The sequence below is a fragment of the Acipenser ruthenus genome, chromosome 6, assembly GCF_902713425.1.
Source record: "Acipenser ruthenus chromosome 6, fAciRut3.2 maternal haplotype, whole genome shotgun sequence".
Lineage (NCBI taxonomy): Eukaryota > Metazoa > Chordata > Actinopteri > Acipenseriformes > Acipenseridae > Acipenser > Acipenser ruthenus.
The window spans coordinates 80461274-80486429 of NC_081194.1; the positions used below are offsets into that span (position 1 = coordinate 80461274).

Here is a 25156-nt window from a genome sequence, read left to right on the forward strand (position 1 = left end):
CTGCGGTGGATATAGGAGAGGCAGTAGGCTCATTGTCGAAAATCGACTGCCTTGTTTCCCCTGCTGTAGGCCACGGCACTTGCAAAATTGCAGTGGCCCTCTTGATCAGTGGTAGAAGCCCTGCCACACAGGGAGAGCTTAACTGCAGGGGACATGCTGTCAGACTCCACATCCTCAGATGGGAATGTAAGCTCCTGTTCTCCAACCTTTTCAGAGGCAGCGATGGACAGTATGTCCCCTCCTGTGGCCAAACTGCACTCGTAGCCCCCTGGGACCCCAAGGGGACAGGCGGGGCAGGTGGTGCCAAGCGTTCCCGCAGTGGTCCAGTGGTTAAAGAAAATGGCTTGTATCCAGGAGGTCCCTGGTTCAAATCCACCTCAGCCACTGACTCATTGTGTGACCCTGAGCAAGTCACTTAACCTCCTTGTAAGTAGTTGTAAGTGACTCTGCAGCTGATGCATAGTTCACACACCCTAGTCTCTGTAAGTCGCCTTGGATAAAGACGTCTGCTAAATAAACAGATAATAATAAAATAATAATAATTCAGCGATAACAGTTCCTTGGTGGGAAAAAGCTGCTCAGAGCTTTTCCATCTGCCTGGAAAAGTGAATCATCTTCTTCCGCGAGGGAGGGGAAGGAGAAGCAGAGCTCAAGGAGGAGGAGGAAGACTGAGAGGATGGTTTCCTGCCAGGGCTGCTTTCTCGGATGTGTCGTCTGCTCTCCCTTGGCACAGAGCCATGGGGTGAGGATGCAGCCACCTCTCTAAGACAGGGTGATGGGGAAAAGTGCTGAGCAGGAGTAAGGGACGCAGAGCGATCCTTCGAGCTGTCGGATAACCATTTCTCAAATGTGCACTTGGAGAAAGGGACACAAAACTTGCAGAAGCTGCGATTAGCCAGTGCCTCCTTGGTGTGCTCTGGCCCCAGGCAAGAAGAGCACCTACCATGCTTGTCCTCAGACACAAGGCCGAAGTGGGACGTAACAAGCAACAAGCTGGAGTGGACACAATAATAACCAGTAAAAACTACTACAGCGGTTAGTTTAATATCACATAATTTGTGTAAAAATATAATAATGTGAAAATATACAGATTGCAGCAAGAATGTACTTATCTGAACAAGGCTCTCCAATCAGGTCAGTCTTGAAAGGAAAAATGGCGCAGAGATCAGTGAGCACAGTCCTTTTGTGCCCTCGGGGGTGGGGCCACGTCTGCGTCACAGGCTCAAAGAGCAGCTTTGGTATACCATATTCAGGATTCGGGTCTTTAGGAGGTAAATACCCATTCGGTAATGGTTACATTTCATACTTGAAAGGGAACCTCCTACTGTGGCAAGGGCACAGAGTGGCATGCAGCTATCAAGGGGGAAGAACACTTGAGTACCCACACAGCTAAAACTGTGCGGAACGTAAACACATGGCATGCTTCCTGATAATGTAAAATAGTCAGGAGGCAACCTATTGAAACATGTCATATTCTGAGACTAAGGAATTATACTGCACTGTAGAACCAAACATTATTGTGAGATACTTCAGCTTTAGAATGTCTATTTTAAGGCAGATGTTTGACAAAATGCACATCCCATCTAATACAGTACAATGACCAAAGAAAACTGGGAAAATAAGACAAAACTGTGGCACAGACCGCATCATTTTATAGATTATTTCCTTTCACTTATGAAAATAAAAACAAAGGTAAAATGTGGTTTAGAATATAAAACAAAGCTGTACGAATGAATAAAAACAAATCTAACTACAAGTAAGAATAATTAACAAACAATACAAATGTCACTGTTGTTCCCAAAGCGCCACGTGGCAGACTGGGCATCCAAAACCTGATTGGAGAAGGCAGAGCAGACTTTTATGGAATTTACTATAGTCTATTTGGGGATAGAGGGAAGTTTTTTTTTAATGAACATTACAACAGTGCTAGTAAAATGCTGTTTTAGCTTGCAGTTGAAGCATTCCTCCTAATGGCATCGTGTTGTTAGCTGACTGGCTGCAATCCAGTGTCCCGAGTGGTATGTGTTGAGCTTCTACACTGCACGCCATGCTTTGTCCCGTTTGGCAGGCAACTTTCTTTTTTTCATCATTGTCGGGTGTATCCTCATACATCTGTGACGCGTGGAGAACATTCATAGTGACAGACTTCCTATTGTTTTGGGGAAAGCGGCTTTGTCGGAGTGAAGACAGAGCCACAGTTCGGGATAATTACATTGCTTAATTAATCAAGACACACACACACACAATTTGCAAATCATTGCTCGGTTGCCAAGCAGTGGGATATAAATGACTGCAAAAAAAGAGGTTGAACATTGTAACAGCTATGTGATCGGAAAATTGCTAAATAATGATACCATTTATTATTATTATTGAGTCATTTAGCAGACGCTTTTATCCAAAGCGACTTACAAAGACTTGGGGGTGAACTATGCATCACAGCTGCTGCTGCATAGTCACTTACAATAGGATCTCGGTTTTACATCTCATCCGAAGGACTGAGCACAATGTCAGTGGCTGAGCTGGGATTGAACCTGGAACCTCCTGGTAACAAGCCCCTTTGTTTAACCACAGCACCACCAAGCCTCCTATGAAGGCAAAATCCTATGTTAACATTTACTCCAGGTGTCTCTGTTTAAAATACTAACAAAAAGGGCAGCATTCTGATTGTAAAGGACCATGTGTTGCCATGGATTCTGTAACCTGATAGAGGGAGCAGCCTTCTCACTCGATTAGAGAATGCAATTCAAATGCCATGAACCAAAGCCACCACGATAGGTACTACAAAAGCTAGACAGATAGATAGATAGACAGATAGATAGATAGATAGATAGATAGATAGATATAATGGGTGTTTACATGGATTTAAAATTACATGAAAGGCTATATATATACAGTATATATATATATATATATATATATATATATATATATATATATATATATATATATATATATATATATATATACAGTATATGTTTATATATTGGTATTCACATGTATATGAATATATACATGTGAATACCAATATATAAACATCAGCATGGCAAATCACTGTTTTTATTACCATGTTCAAAATGAAAAGTATATATTTTTTCTTCAATAATAGCGAGTCAGTTAAATTGTGAATGGTTGTTTCAGTGCCCTACAGCACTTTAAAAAAGTACTAAATAAGCTAACAAACAAACCAGAGAGCGTCCAAGAAACTGGGAGAAAAAAATAAGAGAAACCAGATAAACCTTGTTTTATCTAGTTTGTTTTTATTTCATAGTCTGAAGTATATTGCTTAGCAATGTTTAGTTTTGGAGAAAGTTAGTATTTATTTTCAACAGACTACAAGCGCTGTATGTATATGAAGATCACAACTGGGAGTTCACAGTAACATTCAACCTGTGTCCAGAATTTCAACAGCCAATTAGCAGAAAGCAAGCGTTCAAACAGGTTTATAATTACTTAGAAAGACAGTCGTCATTGTTGTGCGTGTGTCTGTGTGTCTAATGGGAAGGAACTTCACTTTCAACAGTGAAGACGTACAGTAAAGAAACACTGCTTTACAGACAGTGTGGCAACGACACCACTCGAAACAGCAGACTAACCAAATGTATGTATACTAAATATTCAGAACATATTCCCATTTTTATAAAAAGAAATCTGCAAAAGACACATAACTTTTTTTATTATTTAGTTTTCATGAGATAGTACTTATATTGTAGTTATGTATTTGTTGTAGTGTTTATATAGCTCTTTAATGTTTTGTCATTGTGTCTGCCTGTGTTGTGCTGAGTGGTGGAGAAGTAGTTGTTTACCGGTTGTGTGAGTGAGAGTGTGGGTGCTGTAGTGCTATTGACTGTCGTTCTGTCTGCACAATAAATACTAAATAGTAAAAGAGCTATTTGGTGTCTGCCTGACTCCTTTTCTTGATAGACCCGACAACAGCACTTGGAAGTGCTACATTACCACCTTCCCCCGCTTGGGACCGCCCCTACACACACACACACACACACACACACACACTCACAGCTGGCCACTACAATACACTGAGTTAATTACTGACCATATATGGCAGCATAAAAAGGCAATGTGGGGCTATTTGTTTTAGTAGGGTGCTTAGTGAAAAACAAATACAATATAAAAACCTTCATAAACTTACATCACAAGAGTTGTGTTGAAAGTGCCTGAGCTGGCTGCATAGTTACTCATGCTGTTCTTAGTGTCCACCAGGTCGAGCTGAATCATTCACTAGCCTGCTGTGTGCGTGTTATTATTTTCTAAATATGGGTATGGTACAAGCCTCACGGTGAAATCTATTGCTGTGGCTCGTGTCTAAGTCTGAAATTTAAAAGTGGCTCATGCCCAAGATAAGGTTGGACACCCCTTCTGTACATTGTCCAATGACCTTGAGACAGCCGGGGTGCTCCCAGGACGATTGCACCTCTTGCAAAAATCCGGGAGAACGGGGGGGGGCCCAGGCGCTGACACACAGCTGTGGGCACCCTATCAAATATAGAGCATTTAGGTTCATCTTCTGTGGTCCAAGGCACCTGCAGGGCCATGGTAGCCCATCTGATAAGAGAAGTGAGCTCCTCTGACAGGGAGAGGCTTACCGTGGGAGCCAAGATATCGGATTCTTTTCCATTTGCCACACAACCAGTCAGTATTGCCTAAATGCCTGCTACAGCGGCTTCTGTTCCTCTTCCTTGGCAGAGGACAGAGGCAGATCTCAGAGCCAGAGGATGAAGAGGAGAATTTAGAGAAGCGCAGGCTCTCAGTCCTTCTCCTACCACTAGAGGATCGCTTCCTAGCTCCCAGTGTACCAGGGAGTGGGGACTCTGTTGACCGCACTGCAGGGGATGAATGGGGCGAGTCACGCCGGCGTCAGAGATGCAGAGCGGTCCCTGGAACAGACGAACAAGAACAGACAGCAAGCTGACTGGTGCTGGGAACTGTTGTTTTCACAGTGTAGAGTCCTGCATTGGGTCAGGTACCCGCGGGTGACCTGCAAAGCGGGTCGGAATATGAACTTTTTCGCGGTTTGCGGTTCAGTCAGAAAATGTCATTTTTGGGTCAGGCTTAGGTCTGAATTTGAATCACCAAAAACTTTTTCTGTCCTTTCAGCGTACTCTTCTGTAACCCTTTCCCAAATACCGTATTAGAAGGTAAATGTACCGCTATTTCCTGCACTAAAGCAGGAGGCGATTAGGAAGGAGTCAGCTTACTAAGCACATCGTAAGATCTTTTTATCACGTCTGCTTGGTGATATTAAAAATGTCTGTGGACGAGGTGAAACAAAAGATAGCGCAGGGTTTATATCATGTAGTTCAAGAGGTAAATCAGAAGTGTGGAATTCTTTTGGAATCATAGCGAATGAAAATAACAAACATGTGACTGGATTTGATGCTTGTAAAACCTGCCATTATGTTTTTGTGAATGACAGCCACAAAACTGGTACATCATCTCTGCATGAAAGGAATAGACAGGTATTTTATACTATAGTAAAGTAAGTAGAGATAGTTAATATGTTACTATGTTACTATGTTAAAATATATCCAGACCGCTAGAGAAAGCTACAACGTTGTATATCCTATTGTATAAACTTAATCTGTGGAGAATGGTAGAGATATCTGTGTGTGAATGTGAGAGCGTGAGAGAGTCAGTTACGCAGGTAGTAGGTAAAAGAATAGGTTGGGGGTAAGAAGATGGTGTTGCAGCGGGTTGCAGGTTCGGGTTGGTCCTGTAGTTGCGGGTCTGGGTCGGAAGCGGGTCGTAAAAAACGGACCCATGCAGGACTCTGACACAGTGGACAAAAATGGAGCACTGGTAATGGTCTTGAGTGTTGAACCGGAGTGAACCAGATGACTGGTACCAACCTTGGTACCAATAAAGGTGACTGGTACCTACTTTGGTACTGACCAAACCACTGGTACAAGCTCTCATAGTGACTGGTACCGGCTCTGGTACCGACCAGGGTACCAGCACAGCGAATCGCTAGTACCAGCTCTGGTACCAGGACAAGTGGCGTACAGATGAAGACCTGAAAAAGTCACTGGCAACTGCAAGCATGTACTGTTAAACAGAGAGGGGCTGCAGTCGCCTGCTAACTAGAAATTATCTAGTAGCCTTAGTTGTCAATGAAACAAAAAGCAGACGCAGCAATTGCAAAGAGAAACTCTGAATATTCTCCAGTCGAACAGGCCCCTGCCAATTCGACAGCGTAGTGTAGCTAAAAAGCCGTTAACACTGGCAGTCTCCGTAGCGCAAAAAGCTGAGTAGAAAAAAACAGACAGCTAGTGCAGTGTATGATACTTTATATATAAAAAATATATTGCCAATCAAATCATGTGAAAGTCGCCTAAAGGCTTCTACATTCACAGTGTTTTAAAAGTCAAAGCACAGTATCTGCAGACATGTTTCGCCCTGTTTGGAGCTAATCAGTGCAGCGCACTCATGAATGTAGAAGCCTTACGCGACTTTCACGCGATTTGATTGGCTCTTGTAATGCTAAAATTTGCATATTTCCCAATTACCCATTGTTCTTTATTCATTGCTTTCATTCCCCTTAACTCGAAACCTACTTGTTAGCAAGAATGATATTGACTCACAGATAGCCGAGCAGCAAGGGAGAGACAGTGAAACTTAGCCGCAACAAGGGACTGAATCCCGGGGAAGGGGCAGGGAGAGCCACCGGCTTCGGGCCGCATACAAGGCCGCAGAGGGGACTAATCGGAAGCTAAGGCTGAGAAAGAATTATATGCTTAAAATAAGCTAAATTATTTTAAAATATGAAATAAGAGAGAGAACAAGTTAATACATCAACTTCTCAGTAGTTATGGCTGAAAAGTCAGAACTCGCTCCTTCCTGAGGCAAGGCCAAAAGAAAAATGTCGCTGAGCTGTGTGATGCATACGGGGCTCTTAAAGAAGCAGCTTTGACTTAAGTGCTCAGGTAATTCGGACTATACGAGACATATCCCATTCGGTAATGGTTACTTTTCACAAAATACTATATATATATATATATATATATATATATATATATATATATATATATATATATATAATACATTTAATCGTTGCCTATTATTTTTATTGTTTTCTCCTAATTTAGAATGGCCAATTACTTTTTAAGCTCAGCTCACTGCTACCACCCCTGCGCTGACTCGGGAGGGCGAAGACGAACATACACTGTCCTCCGAAGTGTGTGTCGTCAGCCAACCGCTTTTTTTCACACTGCGGACTCACCATGCAGCCACCCAAGAGCTACAGCGTCGGAGGACAACGCAGCTCTCGGGCAGCTTACAGGCAAGCCCACAGGCGCCCGGCCAGACTACAGGGGTTGCTGGTAAGCGGTGAGCCAGGGACACCCTGGCCGACCTAACCCTCCCTCCCTCCGGGCGGCGCTTGGCCAATTGAGCGCCGCCCCCTGGGAGCTCCCGTCCTTGGTCGACAAAGGAATAGCCTGGACTCGAACTCGCGACGTCCAGCCTTTACTGGATGCGCCACTCGGGAGCTCCAAAATACAAAATATTTGAACATAGATGTGAACTTTGATCTAAAAATATCCTCATCCAAGTAAAAATTAATAAAGGAATTTCAAAAAAACTTTACAAAACACTATGTGTAAAGAATGCTGATGAGCTCCATGCTGCCTTGTAAAAAGTAATAGATATTGTACAATACCTTCAAATGAGTTAGGATAGCTAGTCTTCTTACTGATAACTTATGTATAGAAAATTGAAACATTTGTGTCATAAAATTATGAATGTAGCGGTGGAAGGATAACAAGCTTGCCCAAAAATACCGCAGATCATGTTTTTTCATGACATATCCTCAATTTGAATATATACAGTATATTTTCTAAAATATATATTTTTTATCTTTTCTGAAACATATTTATCCTTTCAATCATTGTGTAGTGCTGAGTTCAGTTGATCCAATATTGAGTTTTAATATGTCTCCTGTTTGGTTCTAGCGGGAACATTGTGATTAGCGGGTAGGTAGTAGGATATCCAGATGAACTGCTATGGGATCATGTGCACCATGTATGGGGATATCTGAGGCTGCTTGTGTTTAACTCAAATCAGTGAAACATTAAAATAAAATACATACCTGTGGTTTCTTCATAATCTGTACGAAGAACATCTGATTCTTCATTGGATAAATAATGATCAACACATCCCCGAAATCTGTAGGTATAATGCCCCTGCGGTAGTCCCTTGTGTGCTCAGACCAGACGATATGAACCTCGTCATTTCCCAGGTGACGAAGCTGCAACAGTAAATTGGTTCTTGATTAATAGTAGTGATGGCCGGAGTTTATTAGATCAAACCTATTTAACTCTACTTACTACAATTTCTAATTCCCTTGGAAAATCTGCAGTAACGAGTCTGTAATGTAGTTACCCCTGTTAACACAGAGCAAACCACTGTGACAGCATGTGAGAAACCATCAAAAATATGCATGTATGCATGGGCATATAACTTGCTGTATGCTTATCTGTAAATCTGGATGTGACTACTCTGAAACAGAAGAGGCATTCCAGAAAAATGCTCTCCAAAAGCTGCTGTTTATGTTATTGATTACAAAATCTGTATTTATTTATTTTTTGTGGTTTTAATAGAACTGCAGAAAGTTGTCATTTTCCCTGTAGCACCACAGCTACAGTGATAGGTGTTCTACTGACCAGGGTAGTGAAAAGGTTCCCCACTCTATTTCATGGAAATGCAACAGGATGCTGTTAGGACGGTGCAACATCAAAATCTCCGATTCCTAAAGCAATCCCTGCAATGTAGGTGTCAGTTACCCATTCTGAGCCCAGTAGAGCTCAACAAAATGGAAAAGGTAAAAATAAACAAACAAAGCACTAGTGTACCAAGTAACAATGCATCTTACAGATGAGTAAATCTTGATTATTATGGTGCTTTACTGCTTCCCAATATATCTGCCCTTGGGCAGTGCATTTGCCTCAGTTACATTGCCTCTTGTTAACCCCGATTCCTCCCCCTGAAGCCTGCTGTGTAACAAGTGTTTGTTTCTCTTGGCTTATAAAAGCAAACTTATTTTTTAGCTGACTTGTCGTGTGCCCCAGTAATGTGTGCCCTGGTGCAGAAAGTGCTTGCAGCGGCCCCCTCTGTGTAAGCAAAGGACTGCACGGCATGCCTCAGTCCACTTGTCACCCTGACACTGGCACTGCACCGCACCGCACAGCCTGACCTCCTTGTTCAGCTAACTGCATTAACAAGGACAGCTGCTCCAGCTGCTTTTTTGTGGCTTGACAACTAAGAAACAGTGAGGTCTAAAATCTGTCCCTTTGTTTGCGAGGCCTACAAGACTGAAGTTTTATCTGTAAATGAAGCAAGACCCTTTCTGCCAGAAGAGGGCTGTCTGGAGACTGATAATGTGCTCCCCCCCTCCTTTCATTCCCCTCCACTGGAGACTGATAATGTGCCCCTACTTTCATTCCCCTCCACTGGAGACTGATACTGTGCACCCTCCTTTCATTCCCCTCCACTGGAGACTGATAATATGCACCCTCCTTTCATTCCCCTCCACTGGAGACTGATAATGTGCACCCCCTTTCATTCCCCTCCACTGGAGACTGATGTGCCCCTCCTTTCATTCCCCTCCACTGGAGACTGATAATGTGCCCCCCTTTCATTCCCCGCCACTGGAGACTGATAATGTGCCCCTCCTTTCATTCCCCTCCACTGGAGACTGATAATGTGCCCCCCCTTTCATTCCCCTCCACTGGAGACTGATAATGTGCCCCCCCTTTCATTCCCCTTCACTTTGTTTTCCTGCCTCGGGCTACAAAGGGCCTTGTAAGCTTTAAGTGCAATTATAGTGCTTGGAGTCAAATGAAATGAACAAATCCAATAGCACAACTCTGTCCCCCAGCTTCGCAAACCCCTTCAGCAGTTAGATTAGCTGGTGGAAATCTAATCTTGCAAAAGCTAACACATTTCTCTGGCTAGCGAGCTAAAGTTCAGTATGGGGTCACTAGTGCTTTACGGGAGCTGATGAATTTGCCACACTTCGGAACATTATTTGATAGCAGGAATCACTTTGGCAGTCTTGCGGCTCATTTTTCACTGAAACTGCAATTCAGAGAGATAGAGCAGCATGCTGATACAGCCATTGATTTCTCCCTCTGGCTTTGGAATATTCAGAGAAAAAAGCGTCTTACCTTTAATTTGTCTATCTCCGTTACTTTGCTAGGTAATCGCTTTATTAGGGCACAAGTCACATCAAAATCAGCAGCATCAAGTTAAAGAGAGCATTGCTGATAGTAGTGTGTTTTCATTACAAACCATATAAAAAGCATTTTTTTTAGTTTTATTCTGCACTGCAAACAAAATTTGAGGGCCACAATGTGCACTTAAAATCATATATATTTATATAAAAAACACACATTGCCGAGATTTGTAACACTTCTGAAAAAAAGGTGAAATGAAATAGACACAAATTTTAGCATTGTGCTAAGCATCTGCTCTGCAGCCTGTGCAACACTGATATGCTTCCCCATCTCCCTTAACCGAAATTATACTTCAGGAGTTTTACAGAAGCCATTTTTGCTGAAGTTCCAAAATGATCGTTAGCAGAAAAACAGAGAATTATGAAAATGTAGGCGACATTTAAATAATCCACTACTTAAAGCTTCAGTATCATTACACCCTCAGAACGGAGCTCATAGGAGTGCTGGGGGCAAGGTGTGTGTCTGAAGGTTGGCTACTACAGTTACCTTTCTTGTTAGCGAGTCGTCTGGATCCGATGGCATCCTTGTGGACACGTGGAAGATCACTTCCACGGTAGAGGTAGAGTAGTAAGGGGCTGTCTGACCTGTGCTGCCATTGCGCTGCAGGCCACCCATGAATCCACAGTGTGTTGAGAGGTCCACCTGGTGGGATACAAACAACCAGCTCTTAAAACTTGGGCTAACCACAGCTCAACACGAGTAAAGGGATTCATTTTAAACAACATTCCAATCTAAACACTGCTATCTAGTTTCTATGAAATGTACACTTCAATGTCTATTGGATTCCTATCGGACCTGGGTCCAAAAATGTGTGTAATTTAGAAAAGTAGTGAAAAATTATATATATATATATAGATATATATATATATAGATATATATATATATATATATATATATATATATATATATATATATATATATATATATATACACATATACTTTTTTTTATGAAGTCTCAATCCTATATTGGGAAGTGATGCAAAACTTTTGGCAACAGCTGTATACACTGCAGTCAATGTGATCCTGTACAAGCATTTTAATAAACATGATTGCTCTCTTTATGAATTATAACAAAAAAAGCAGATACCTCCCAGCCAAGTCCTGATACAAAGTCTTCATAGGCCTGACTGCCTCCGGTGTTTGAGAGAATGGAGCACTTGTCCTCCTGGCCGTCCCCAATATAAAACACAGCTATCTTGTGTGTTTCTCGGCTGCAGCAGAGACAGGAGTTAGTTTGTGTATTATGCGTTATCTTTCAAATGATAGTGTAACCACACGGGTGTTGAATTCAGTATCTGTACTGTTATCATGTTTAAATGTTTATAAGCTGGCACATTACTACACACCCATTACTTACTGTAAGCAGCAGGCACTGTTAATAACGCATTTTATGAATTGCTCTTGAGATAAATACCATATGGCAAAAGATATGGAATGAGGCAGAAAAGGGTCATTTAAGTGTAAAGATCCAGAGGCTGAAACTGGATAACACCCTAAAAATGCATGGAGTACATTTTCAACACTGTTTTTAAGTCATGCTTTCATCACCTGAACAGTTGATTATTGCAGATCTCTTCATTGAACAGGCTGCAGTGGATAATATCAGTGTTGGGGGAATTAAAGGCGTGCTTGATATTTAGTGCTGCTTGTAATATTCAGTGTTTTTCACACGTTGCAACTTGAAGTTGAAATGTGTCTCGAGGGAACGCAATCAGGGGGTTCCCACTGTGCTGGTGTGTTAGGGATGAATGCTCCCCACTGAGGGTTGCATCAGTATTTAACAAGTTGCAATACATAATAAGGCAACACTTGTATCTGTTTTGGATCTTTACTTCTGTAAAGATTATAATTTTAAGCTACTGCAAGTTTTCACAATGGAGAACATTTCTTTTAATTTAATTTACCCTTCGTAGAATAAAATTGCTAATTTGTGGAAAATTACAATGTTTGAACGAAAAATTAAACAAAAACCAAAAACCCAGGAAGCTAATTTTCTTATGTTATTCTGTATAACAGCCACTGTTGAGGTCCTCTAGCTGCACTATACCGAGTTGTTTATAAACAGTTAACATTTAGGTTATTCCTTATGTGAGAATGATATAGATGTAACCTTTGCCTTGTGCTGTAAATAACACTTACCATTGTCTTGAATCCAGATTTTTAAGTTCTCTTAAGAGCTTTGAGTTTTTTTTCAGTAGATGGAAACTTTTTCTGTTGAGTAAACATACAAACAAGGCTTAAAATATTTTCTGCTGATGTAGAAATATACTTTCCGCAACATTAAAGAGTAAGTAGCAGGGTCCAGAAAAATATGCCCCCCGTTGTGTACAGGTAACACAGCAAGGACGGAACAGAAAAGCCAGAGTACTTCTTATGTTTTAAAAAAAAAACACATAAAAAGTGCTCTGGCTTTTCTGTTCCGTACCACATCATGCATCATTATCGCTGTGTTACCTGTTTGACAATGGGGGTAATAATCCTTAAGGGGCGTTCACACCGGACGCGGCGCGCATGCTGCCTGCTTGCGCGCCGCGCTGCAGTACTGTTCACACCACATGTGGCAGGGTAAAGTCAGTGGGCGGTTTGACGTTACGTCACGGCTGCAGGTACAGTGGCTTTTGGTTACCGAGCAACAAACAGTAAATGCCAGCGGGAAATAAAACTCTTTTGACAGAACTGAAGACACTGACAAAAGACAAAACTGAGGAGCGAAACATTATAAATATTTTTTTTATGAAACCTAATTCTAACTCCCACACCACCACAATCCCCCCCCTCCTTTTGTATTAATGAGGTGAAGTGGCATGGCAGCGCAGCATTGTTTAAATAAATAAATACAGAGGGTCTTTTTAAGTTTATTATCCCATTTTTTACATTTTTACTTATGGGTTAACGTTTTGCTTTATCTTTTAAAAGTTTGTCTGCAGTTAATTTATCAAAAAAATGCTTACGTTATAGTAGCAGGTGCATAATTATTTTCAATGTGGAGTTTAGCACAAAAAATATATATTACCTAATTTACGTAATTATGTATATTTAAAATTAACTCGGTAATCCCACTTGTACACCCACAGACCACCATTCTACATCTTTTTTTATTAATATCTCGGTAACTATTAATTATATACAATGCCGGGAAATCTGAAATTAAAGCGAGCAGCTTTTCCTCCATTTTATTTTTTTATTTCTTCCTCGCAAAGGAACCTCCTACTTTCCCCTGATTGGCTGTTGCTAGGTTACATCACGACGCGGCGCGGCAAAAGTTGAAAATATTTTATCTCTTGCGCGCCGCGTCCCTCTGCCGCTGCGCGTAACCGCCTTCATTGAAAACCACTGCTAGTGCCGCGCCGCGTCCGGTGTGAACGCCCCTTTACGCTATCAGGGCACTAGAGTGGCCATTTTGAAAAGAGCTTTGAAACAGACTTTAAAGTTATAAGTGTAAAAAGTTGTGAGGATGTTAACAATGAAAAGAAAAATACAGGTACATTATTTAAACAGTTGCAGCAACACGTGGGGAAGTGAATGCTATATTTTTCTGAATCCCACTACTTACTCTTTAACCCTAACTAAGCTGTTCTGTGTGAACGAGGCATGATTCCAACATTTCTATGGACTCCAAGCTATTTACTTTCAGAAACAGATAATTACGTTTATTCAGTCTTCTGTTCACAATGTCATAGAAAATGTAAACCTATTTTATTGGATTTCAGAAAACTCTTAAATGTGGAAAGAATAGTCTTATCAAAATATCATAACATTATTGTTTGCACGCAAGACTTCACTGTTCAAATTGTGTACTAATACCCTTGATCAGTCACTAGATCAATTTGAATTAAAACCCTCAATACACACCACATAATCAAATGATGTACCAGTAGAATTATAAGAGAACAGCAAGATATATTTTTGAATGTATAAAGATGCAGGGCAGTATCGATAAACCTGATGGACAGCCCAAGATTATTACAGACTTTCAGAGGTCTACCCTTCAATAATGGAGAAAGACTGTGATATCCAGCTACACATGTATCGTCTCTCCTGCCACAAGTGTAAGATCTTAATATGAAGGAAAACAACAAACACATAAGCTCTGATAGCCCTAAGCACAAAGTGTAATACACTCGTCTACGTGTATCAAGAATGAAAATCCTTGAGGTCTGGGACGCTGCTTCCAGTACAAGTGCGGTAACATTGTGACAGGGGGAGGATGAGGAGACTGAGTTTAAATGCATCATTTTTCAAAGTCCCTGGTCCTCTCCTTTACCACAGATGTGGGATGTTTAATAAGGCTTTGTTGGCCTATATTAATGGGTCCAGTAGTTTCTTTGTACTGTTTTGATAAACTCTTTAAAACAAAAAATATTAGGCTTGCAGTAATACAAACATTTTTACACGACAATGTCGACTAATCTTTAAAGCAAGGGTCCAAGCAGCTGGGTAAAATATATTCACAGTAATGGATACAGGACAGTATTTTTTGAAATCTCGACTTGACTGATAACTCTATAAACTAAGTTTGTGTCGCTAATTTATTGAAGCATTTTTTAAAACCCTGATAGATATTTTATTTGCATCTTCTCATCCCCTAATTATGGCAAATCGTAGTCATTTTAGTTGACCTGACATTTTTTTTAAATGCTCCAAATTTTAACAGGTTGTATAATTGTATAATCTTTCTTAGCAAAATAAGAAGCTAGTAATATAATCAAAAATGGTAATGGTTTATCTCATATCATTCTTTGTAAATTAATCCCCTCCCCCCCAAAAAAAGGTAAGAAAAATAAAAATAAAAAAGGCCTACCTCCGATCCCAGGAATTCATGCCCAGATCATTCAGCAGGAGCCTACAGAAGTAGAAAGGTGCTTTGGACTCTTGAGGAGCCGGTTCTTTCTGACTGCCTACTTTCATGCTTATGTCACTGTGCCACCTCTTGACGTGTGCCTCTTCTTGGGAGCTCTGTCTTAAGATGGCTTCCATTATGGTGTGCTCCTGCTCATGACTCATACCCAATGGTGGCGGAGCTGGATCATTGAGCTTCCCCTGCTGCTGGGACAGGCACTCTGGACTACTGCTGCCCAGGTTCTCCAGTAGGTTATCCAACACGTCCTGCCCTTCTTCACTGTTACCTTCAGAGTCCCAACTCATTGGGTGCACTTTCTGTCCAGGCCTGGCACTGCCCCACGGTACTTTTATATGTTGGTCTTTACAGCTACTGGATGACTGTCCATCTAAAGGTCCATAAAGAACGCCACCGTCCCATGAATACTTTCCAGAGATGTCTCTCACAATGACTCGGACATCTGCTGCAGCTCCATGAGGCTCGCCGTCTCCAGTCTTTTCTGCAGGGATCTGCAGATAGGAAACAAGGGTGCTGTCGTTGAACACAAACAGCTGCAGGTTAGGACTCTTGAAGACCTCGGAAGACAGCTCAGAAGACTCCACATAGTCGTTGTCGTGGTTCTCGCTGATGAGGCTGTGAAGAATGGCAGGACCTCCGCTGAGTGGATGGTGGCTCAAGTGGTTCACAAGGTGCGTCATGATCATGCGTGCAGTCAGAGGAATCAGTTCCATGTTCCTCCTTTTCTTCTCTAAAAACAAAATATATCAAGTTAACAAGGCATCGCAAACAAAAAGGAAAGCATCCTTGGGGTGATAGTTTCAAGGGATTTCATTTCTTACCAGTAAAACTCTTAGCATATGTGTTCTCCAACACTCCCTGTTGTTGTTTCTGCTCATTATTTACCATGCTTAATAATGATTTAAAAGCAGGATTTCTGGATAATGGTGGTTTTGTAAATGGCTGACATATCTAGGAACATCTCTTTACATAATCACACTGTCAGACGGGACTGGGATTAGACACACATCCCTAGTGGTCATTTTTAAACCACGAACTCCAGTTATTCAGTACCTCTGATCCTATGGCTTGTGAAAATCGGCAAGAGGAAAAATGATAATGTAAGAAGTGGAACAGCGTAGTATGTGTCTTTAAAGGCTTCTTAAATATGACGGCAGACTCAATCCTGACCCATGAGTTAAAGATTTGTGAATAGGGACCAGTGTCATATTTCCAAGTCCCCTAAAAACCTTGCTGCCAATGAAAATTTCAGAGTGTAACCAAAAAAACAAAAACAAAACAACTCCTGGAAATTAGTGAAACTGCAACTAATGCCAAAGACTACAGGAAAAACAACAACAAGTCATTTGGCTTTAAATGAACAATAATTTAATAATCAATTCTACAGATACTCATGTTTTTTTTTTTTTTTTAGAATAATTATTATGTTTTCAGCGGCACATACAATCCCAAATGAAAGCTCAGATGAGTTTACTAAATATATATTTAGGTTTCTATTTTAAATAAAATATAATTGGTAAAAGGCCTAGCTGATTATCAAATAAAGTGTTTTTGGAGAGGAATGGCTGCAGTAATTATAAGTAGGCTGTTTAATTGCATAGATGATAATTGCATACATCTGGGCAAATGCATTATCAAATTAATTACAATGCCTATAAATGCACTTATTTGTTTTTGATAACTTCATATTACTTCCATTAACATATTAGACAAAATGGCTATGCAATTTAGAGGAATCCTCTGTACACAGGTTTTCAGCTGAAGGGCTTTTCATTTGACTACTAAGAAAAATATAAATACTGTTAAGTCTTCCAGATCTGCTATAATTTGTCAAAACATAAGGTTTTTATTCTTACTGACAACCGTAAAAGGAAAATATTAATATTTTTACCATAAAAACACGGTCCTATTTTTTACTTTTTATTTTCAAAACTAATGAAATCTGATCCATTAACTTGTTTTAAAACACTCACTCAATTTTGGTTGCTTCACTATAATAAACAGTGTATATCAAACATCTTCAGAAGATCTATGGTACACCACTTTTTCATGGCAAGAAAACTGTCTTAAGGGATTAGGAATATCTATCTATCACTGGTTTAGAATGTCTGTGGGAAATCATTATAAAAAGGTGCCGGTTTAGATGAGAACAGGGAAAATGATTCACAATCACGTTCAAGGTAGTCCGTCATGCCTAATACAAAATAAACTTGCGTTTCATCTCTGGCACCCTATAATCATCTAATATAATTATTATTATTTTTATTATTTATTTCTTAGCAGACGCCCTTATCCAGGGCGACTTACAATTGTTACAAGATACCACATTATTTTTACATACAATTACCCATTTATACAGTTGGGTTTTTACTGGAGCAATGTAGGTAAAGTACCTTGCTCAAGGGTACAGCAGCAGTGTCCCCACCGGGTACTGAACCCACGACCCTCCGGTCAAGAGTCCAGAGCCCTAACCACTACTCCACATATGCTAATAAATGTATGACAAATTATTATTATTTTTTTATTATAAGCTAAGACACACTGCAGTTTAAATACAATACAAATCACTATATATATATATATATATATATATATATATATATATATATATATATATATATATATATATTCACATACACATATACATTGAGGATACTGAACGATCATTCGTGGTATACAGTTTTTATTCACCACAGGAGAATGTCCAGTATACTACACAAACATATTTAAAATAAATAGCAACAACAGTTGTACATTTTTTATATTAAATCAGTGAATTCAGGGATTATTTTAGCTGTCGGGTCTTGAATTTCATTGCTTTTACTCGGATTCAGATAAAAACCTTCAGCTCAGTCTGTCAATTTGTAGCCTCTGTTGTTTCCTACCTTTACTGGTGTTAATGTAGGGGCTGCAGGCTGTTCAGATGCAGACAGACTCATTCGCAAGGAAATCAGAGTCTAATTAAAACAGTAATACACAGTACACCCTCGCTAGAACGCCCTTCATTCTAAACAAACTTGGCCCCTGGACCCCCCAAAAAAATAAAAAAATAAAAATAAAAAAGATAATATAAACACACTGTCACATCCTGGTCTGTACACACGGGACACCACCTACGCAGTGAAGTCAACTCTTTTGTCTTAAGGAGCGTGCAATGTGTAACTGCTTCCAAAATGAAAATCATTTTATGTTACAACAAAGCTGGAAACCACATTGATCATTTGAAATAAGCAGTAACGCAGGCGTATCTCTGTCATGAATATAGGATGTTTTTTGGCTTGTTCAGCAACCATGCAGCAAAACAAAACTGATTAAAGAAAAAAAAAACACAACAACGCAAAAAAAACAACTTGAGGATCTGATTAACTTTTCATGTCGGGTTGATTTGGAATAAAAGCTCAATTTGGGATTCTTGCATGTTGGATTAACATTTGGTGCACTTTGAAACAATTCATGTCAGATTCATATGCTTTTTGTACTGTGTTTTAATTATTTAACGAATTGGATAAAGCAAAGGCAGAATACTGCGTACATGAAATGAACAGGTACATTCTATTTTTATTCACAATATCATCTCATTAACTTACTCCAACAGTTTATCGTTCATTTTGATTGTCCTTTTGCTATAACGAACCCCTCGATATAACAAACAAAAGGCTTGGACCCCAGCAGGTTAGTTATAACGAGGATGTACAGTACATTTAAGTTGTTACACTGGAATGTAAGCAAAGACACATTCGAAACTAGTCCCGGTAAGCAGGCCATTCCACTTCTGTTGTTCCAATTGTGTTATCTTACTGAAGTGGAATAACACACATGTATCCCACACTAGGTATATCCACGCTTGTGGTACAGTATAAAACTAATTGCCCAAGGATCATTTTCCCCCCTTAGAAAATAGACAGCTAATTTGGAACTATCCGTATGCTTTTTATGTGGCATACAATTATAAAGCTCCTGTGAAAAGGTCTTTCAATACTGAATGCAATGCTTCAAAAGATTCCTATCACGCATTAAGCATTGAAGCATCTTTGTATTTCAAATGAATAGATTTCTACTTATCTTTGATAATGGATTTTAATTATTAAAATCTCCATGAACATGCATTTCTTATTAGAGTTATACAACACAATGCAGAATCCATGCTACAGTACAGACAAAAAACACTTTTTGAATGGTCAGGCCTGGTTCTCTTTCTCTGCTGCAAAAGTCCCTTTCATTTCCTACATTCAGATAACCACATTCATAATGTGTGATTGCTTGGTTATTTTCATGCATATTACTTTATACAGCAGGTGTCAAACAGCCTGACTTTAACCTGAGGTCACTTGAATCTGAGCCTCCAAATCTGTGGCTGTATCCCACTGATCCCCTTAAGACTGGCCTGCTAATGACAGTGCCATAAAAAAAAGAAGTGTGCCCTGCTGAGAACTTACCCTCAGCTACCGTGAGCAGGTTGCCAAAATCCACACTGGTATGACACTGCGGTGGCTCGGAGTTCCTGACATTCCCAACCGACAGGAACGGGTCGTAGTCTGTGGCGGAAAGGTCTGCAAGGCTCAGCAGGTAATGGCTTTGCTGGGTGTAGAGATTTGAGCCATGGACACAACAGTGCAGAACCTGGAAATGGACAAAGAAATGGATCAACTCTGTAGACTCCAACTAAGAAATTGAGGTGAATGTCACATTTCAAACCGTAGTTTTATTGGGTGCGAGAAACTTGAAATGCTTCTATTTGTGCATTGGTGAAGGATTAATTTTCCTAACCAGAAAGACAAAGTACTGTACCTGAATGATACAGAATGTATTAATGTTGTTGAAGCTGACACCCTGGGATCCTTCAAGAAGCTGCTTGATGAGATTCTGGGATCAATAAGCTACTAACAACCAAACGAGCAAGATGGGCTGAATGGCCTCCTCTCGTCTGTAAACTTTCTTGTGTTCTTAATATATATAGCACACAGCTAGATTATGTATTGTTAATTTTAAAATATAAGAAATATATAGAACATAGAAATTGTTTGGAAATGCGTTCTCTCTCCTTGCTGTTCCCTTTTCCTAATGGGATTGACAGCGCCTATGTTTCAATTAAACCTTCCCTCACCTGGTTAGTTTGAGACGCAGTTGCCCCCATTGTTCAATGCTAACAAGCAAATGTCACAGCTAACAGTAGAACACAGTACATTTTGCTCCTGGGTGCTATGTGAGGCAGCCACTAGGGCCAGTACAATACATACCCTGTAAATATAGTCCAGAAGAGGAGCTTTTTGAGAATAAGGATCTTCAAGTACAGGCATGGTAATGGGCTCTAGCAGTGTTTTCAAAGGAATTGCCATGCACCAATCCAACAGGCAGAGCAGCAGTGATACCATTAGCTAAGTAATACAAAAAAGGGGTTTCCATTAGTGGGTCTCCACCAGAACAAGCTACACATTCAATTAGTATCTAGAAAGCATTCAGAAGACAGCCTTTTGCAGAATTCCATTCAACTCTACATACTATACTCTTTAAATGGCACAAATGAAAGAAAGACTCTTACTTTTTTATCTGCCTCCATGGTAGAGTGTTCTGCACTTGGCAAGAGAAATGCAATCGTGGCTACAAAAATCTGTAAAACAGAAAACAAAGAGGAGAGTATTTTGAAGATTAATGTATTCTTTTCTTTAAAACATGCTTTAATTTACTGATGGACAACAGAAACACAAAGCACAGTTTTGCAGGACTTACTTCAGTGATTTTCTTGGGAAGAGATGCTTCATATTTCTGAAGGTTCTGCCAGTGACAGACTAGCAGATGAAAGATGTCACACGCTACATGAGCAACCACTTTGTTTCCTAACTGGAAAATAAAATAAAATATATCAAAGTGAAAAACAAAAGATAAATGCTCCATGAAATCCCTATTAGATATAGATATAGATGGTGTAGTCAGTGTCCTACTCATTTCACATGCTTGATTACATTGGAGTACTGTTATTTTCAAACACCCTCCTATTTAAATAGATAAATAATAATAAAACATAGCCTATTATTATTGGTTAAGTTAAATTGCTATATTAGGTCTTTAAAAGATACAGGCAATTCCAAAGTGCATTACACAAAAAATAAAAAATAAAAATCTGAAAAATTAAAAATAAATGTATTTCTATTTACTACAGACTTTTTAAATAAACATACATATGTGTCATGTGTTGATGAAACAGCAATTTGCAAATTCCAAAAAGTATCTTAAATCTAGTCTTGAAAACGCACTGTGATGTCCCTAATGAATTGGGAACGATAAGAAACATTAGGTTATTATCATAACCCTAGTTCCCTGAAATAGAAATGTAACCATTACTGAATGGGTATTTACCTCCTAAAGACCCGAAACCTAAATAAGATATAACAAAGCTGCTCTGCCGAGCCTCTGTGACGCAGTCATACCCGCCCCCGAGGGTATAAAGGACTGCACGCACAGAACTCGGTGCCATTTTTCCTTCAAGTCTGCTACAATCATGGACGCAGGGACCTTGAAAATTAATGGTTACATTTGTATTTCAGGAAACCAGGGTGGTTATAATAACCCAACGTTCCCGTTCAAGTACAAAATGTAACTATTACTGAATGGGTCAGTATACCCAAGCCATCTCAAGGGCAAGATTGCTGCACAACCGGAATGCTACAAGGCTAAGCCAGAGGCTTCATGAGTGCATTAAGCACCACATTAAGCCTCCAGCAAGGAACAACGTCCTTCATAGGCGCCGAGCACCTTTCAAAAATTGCCCCGCCAGGAAGTGGGCTCCTGGGGAGACAATTTTGACATGGCAGGCTGAAACAGCTGCCAAATAGACCTTAATGTTGAGGGGGGTTTCCCCTCGTCAAACAGGTCCTGCAAAAATTGCAGTATAATTGCCATGGGACTGGTCATGGGATCAAACCATCGAGGCAGGAACCATGTCTGAAAGACGCCCTACTTGTACCCGTACTGAGAACACGTGGTCACTGCTCTTGCATTTTGCAGGGTGTCAATAACCCTATTGGACAGACCCAGAGCTACAGGCTCGATGGATCGGGATGCCATAGATTCCCCTACGCCTGACTGAGCATGTCGCGGTGCTTGGGCAGTATCATGGCTGGCCACCCAAGAGCTGCATCAGGGCTGGAAAACAGAGCCTCCGGGGACAATAAGGCGCTACTAAGAGCACCTGGGCCTGGTCCTGCCTGATTTTCTCCAGACACAGCAGAAGCATGGCACAGCATACTTCATTTTGCATAGCATAAACAACACATTATACCAAACGATGGCTAGAAGTAAAGGATAAGCAAAATAAAGTGTTCATATACACATTGTCATTCATTCATTTACTCCAGTTGTTAGTTATCTATTGTTTTATCGCTGGGGTCCGCTTGGACCCCAGGTTACCAGGAAAGTCAGTTTTCTGACGTGTCCTTATGAGGGTTATATAAAAAATAAAAAAGGTCTGGTTCTTTCTTGCTTTTTTTTCAATGGATATAATTTAATTAATAGAGAATGAAAACAAACTAAAACTAACAACTACCTAGTCTATATTTAATTAATAATTTTTTGTAGTCTCCACAAACTGCCCAGTATCACAACCGAAGCAGACTGTTAGTCCTGCGCAGCGCTGCTGAACCGAGCAGCTGCTGTCACTACACGTTGCCATGGAATTTGTGTAAAAACACAAAAAATCCGAAAATCTATAGCAGAAATAGTAGCAAGTACTGTATAGGCTCTCCTCTCAGATCCGTTCTTGAAAGGAAAGATGGCGATGAGATCTGTGCACGCAGTCCTTTATACCCTCGGGGGCGGGCATGACTGCGTCTCAGGCTCGGCTGAGCAGCTTTGTTATATCTTATTCAGGTCTCGGGTCTTTAGGAGGTAAATACCCATTCGGTAATGGTTACATTTCGTACTTGAAAGGGAACCCAAGTCCAGAAGAAGGGACCATAGAAAAGAGACACAGGAAACAACTGCTCTTGAAGAGTTCAGAGATGCAGGATGCGCATTTCATCAGTGTTTAGATTTTATTGCATCCCTTTATAGCTTCCATGTTAACTTTGATGTTAACTCTGTTAGATACAAGCAGCGGTCCACATAAGCTGCGTACCTGCCATTTTTACACATTAAAAAATCTGAAATACGCACTCAATTTAATTTAATGCATAATAATATAGATAGCAATTTTGCTGCACAACTTGTCTACCTCCCCTAAAACTTCCACTGACTAACATCTCCCAGAATACAATGTCTTCAGTTACTAGGAAACTGTACACAAGAAAAGACAACCCAGCAAACATTATCCAATCTCTAGCTAGCCCTGTTCAGCCAATCACAGTAAGACCGACTACAAATCCAACTGGAACCATCATAAGAGACAACCACTACAAAAAGGTGCCTATAATATTAAACTAACTGTTTTATAACTTATTAATGCATCTCCTTATTTGATTTATCTTGGCTTTATGTTGAAGTTTTAACATGTTCACAGAGTTTAAGAATTTAATGTTAAAATATAAGTAATTAAATTTGCAGTCAGTGTGATACCTAAAAAAAAAAAATGTGCTGAGCCAATAAAGAACCTTGTAGAACACACACGTGGTTGTACAGTCATTCAAAGTAATGTTGCAGTTAAAATGGAAGGCTCTTTTTTAATGCCTACCCCAGTACCATTAAAGATTGTAAAGTATTTATCGAGATTACTCATGACGTAATGTTGCACTTTACTGCCTGAAAATACATTTTACTCTCTCAGTGTTCAAATTAGAGGGTAAGTTACTCTCAGACCCAAAACCTTATCTGGAGTGCTGAATACAAGTCATCAGCTACCAGAAAATGAAATGATGCTGATGCCACCTGCACACCATATTTGCTGCACCACTAAAATAGAATAATTGATTCTCGCAATACATAAGTGATCGAATGCATTGCACATTATGAGCTGTTTGTGACACTAATCAAAATACAATTTTCTACGGTGTAATACCATATAGTAGGTCTTTGAACTGATTCAGTACTGAAACCACTTCTTGAGAAATGCACTTTTTAATCTCGTAGCTCTTTCTTCAGAGGATTCTAATTGTATTGTGGAAATGCTAAGCAAATTCTGTTGTATCTGTTTAATGCTTTGTCTGTGGTAATACAAAAAAATAAAGCATGCCTACAGTTTGTAAATGTCAAGAGCACTTCCAGGAGTGTCAGCATGTATGAACAAGCAGATCTGAAGAAGCTGTATCCTGTGAACATCTGCACTACTCATTAATAACCTTATGTTTAGTGCTCCTGTGATTCCTTTTAAATGCTAAATAGAAAAATAAATAAATACATGTATTATATTCTTGCGGACATTGATCTTTCCTTCTTCAAGTTTTCTCAAAAACATCAATTTGTATCAATCAATTCAAAACAACAATTTAAAAGCAATCAAATATGAACTTAGTCATCAAAATCTAAGAAATGTAAAAAAAGTAATTTAACTAAAGGCAGAGAGAGAGAGAGAGAGAGAGAGAGAGAGAGAGAGAGAGAGAGAGAGAGAGAGAGAGAGAGAGAGAGAGAGAGAGCCTGACAGTTACAAAGAAAGGAAGAGTCACGACTTGCCATCCAATAATAAGATAAAGGGTAGGTGAAGGACAGGAAGTCAGCTTGAGCTAATTGAGATGACAATAACGTGACCAGACTGTGCAGAATTCTATTGGATTTGAATGTATATTCTAACATGAGCTACTGCTTAAATTCGCCGATCCCTTGCTGGCCTGCTTCCAGACCACAGAATCAGCTGCAATACTTGGCCAAAAACAGCTGTCTGACTACAGCTGGGTTACATTTTGAAAATTAATGAACAAGATTAAGACCCAAATCAAAATACACATAAACATCTAACATGGACTTGGATACATGAATGCAGTGTAAAAGTTTAATTGTATTAGTCCATGTTGGACACAAAGGAGTACATTTAAGAGAGAGTGAACTCCAATGCCTCATCTGGAATCGTGAAAGCCAGATCCCTCTAGTTGATTAATGTGGACAAAGTTATACTAAACCAGTGTGAAAG

At 39.9% G+C, this 25156-nt stretch overlaps 1 protein-coding gene across 7 annotated transcripts in view; it reads right to left on the reverse strand.

Moving 5' to 3' along the window:
• LOC117411028 (ral GTPase-activating protein subunit alpha-2-like) overlaps positions 1 to 25156 on the reverse strand; it is a 158072-nt gene that overhangs the window by 50745 nt on the left and 82171 nt on the right. For all 7 annotated transcript variants that reach the window (XM_059025880.1, XM_059025883.1, XM_059025881.1 and 4 more), the window contains 9 exons: positions 20833 to 20943; positions 20645 to 20713; positions 20343 to 20480; positions 19542 to 19725; positions 15049 to 15835; positions 12387 to 12458; positions 11335 to 11458; positions 10734 to 10889; positions 8102 to 8260 (listed from right to left, as the gene is read on the reverse strand). In XM_059025880.1, the coding sequence (XP_058881863.1) occupies positions 8102 to 8260; positions 10734 to 10889; positions 11335 to 11458; positions 12387 to 12458; positions 15049 to 15835; positions 19542 to 19725; positions 20343 to 20480; positions 20645 to 20713; positions 20833 to 20943 (1800 nt within the window). The remainder of the gene's footprint in view (positions 1 to 8101; positions 8261 to 10733; positions 10890 to 11334; positions 11459 to 12386; positions 12459 to 15048; positions 15836 to 19541; positions 19726 to 20342; positions 20481 to 20644; positions 20714 to 20832; positions 20944 to 25156) is intronic.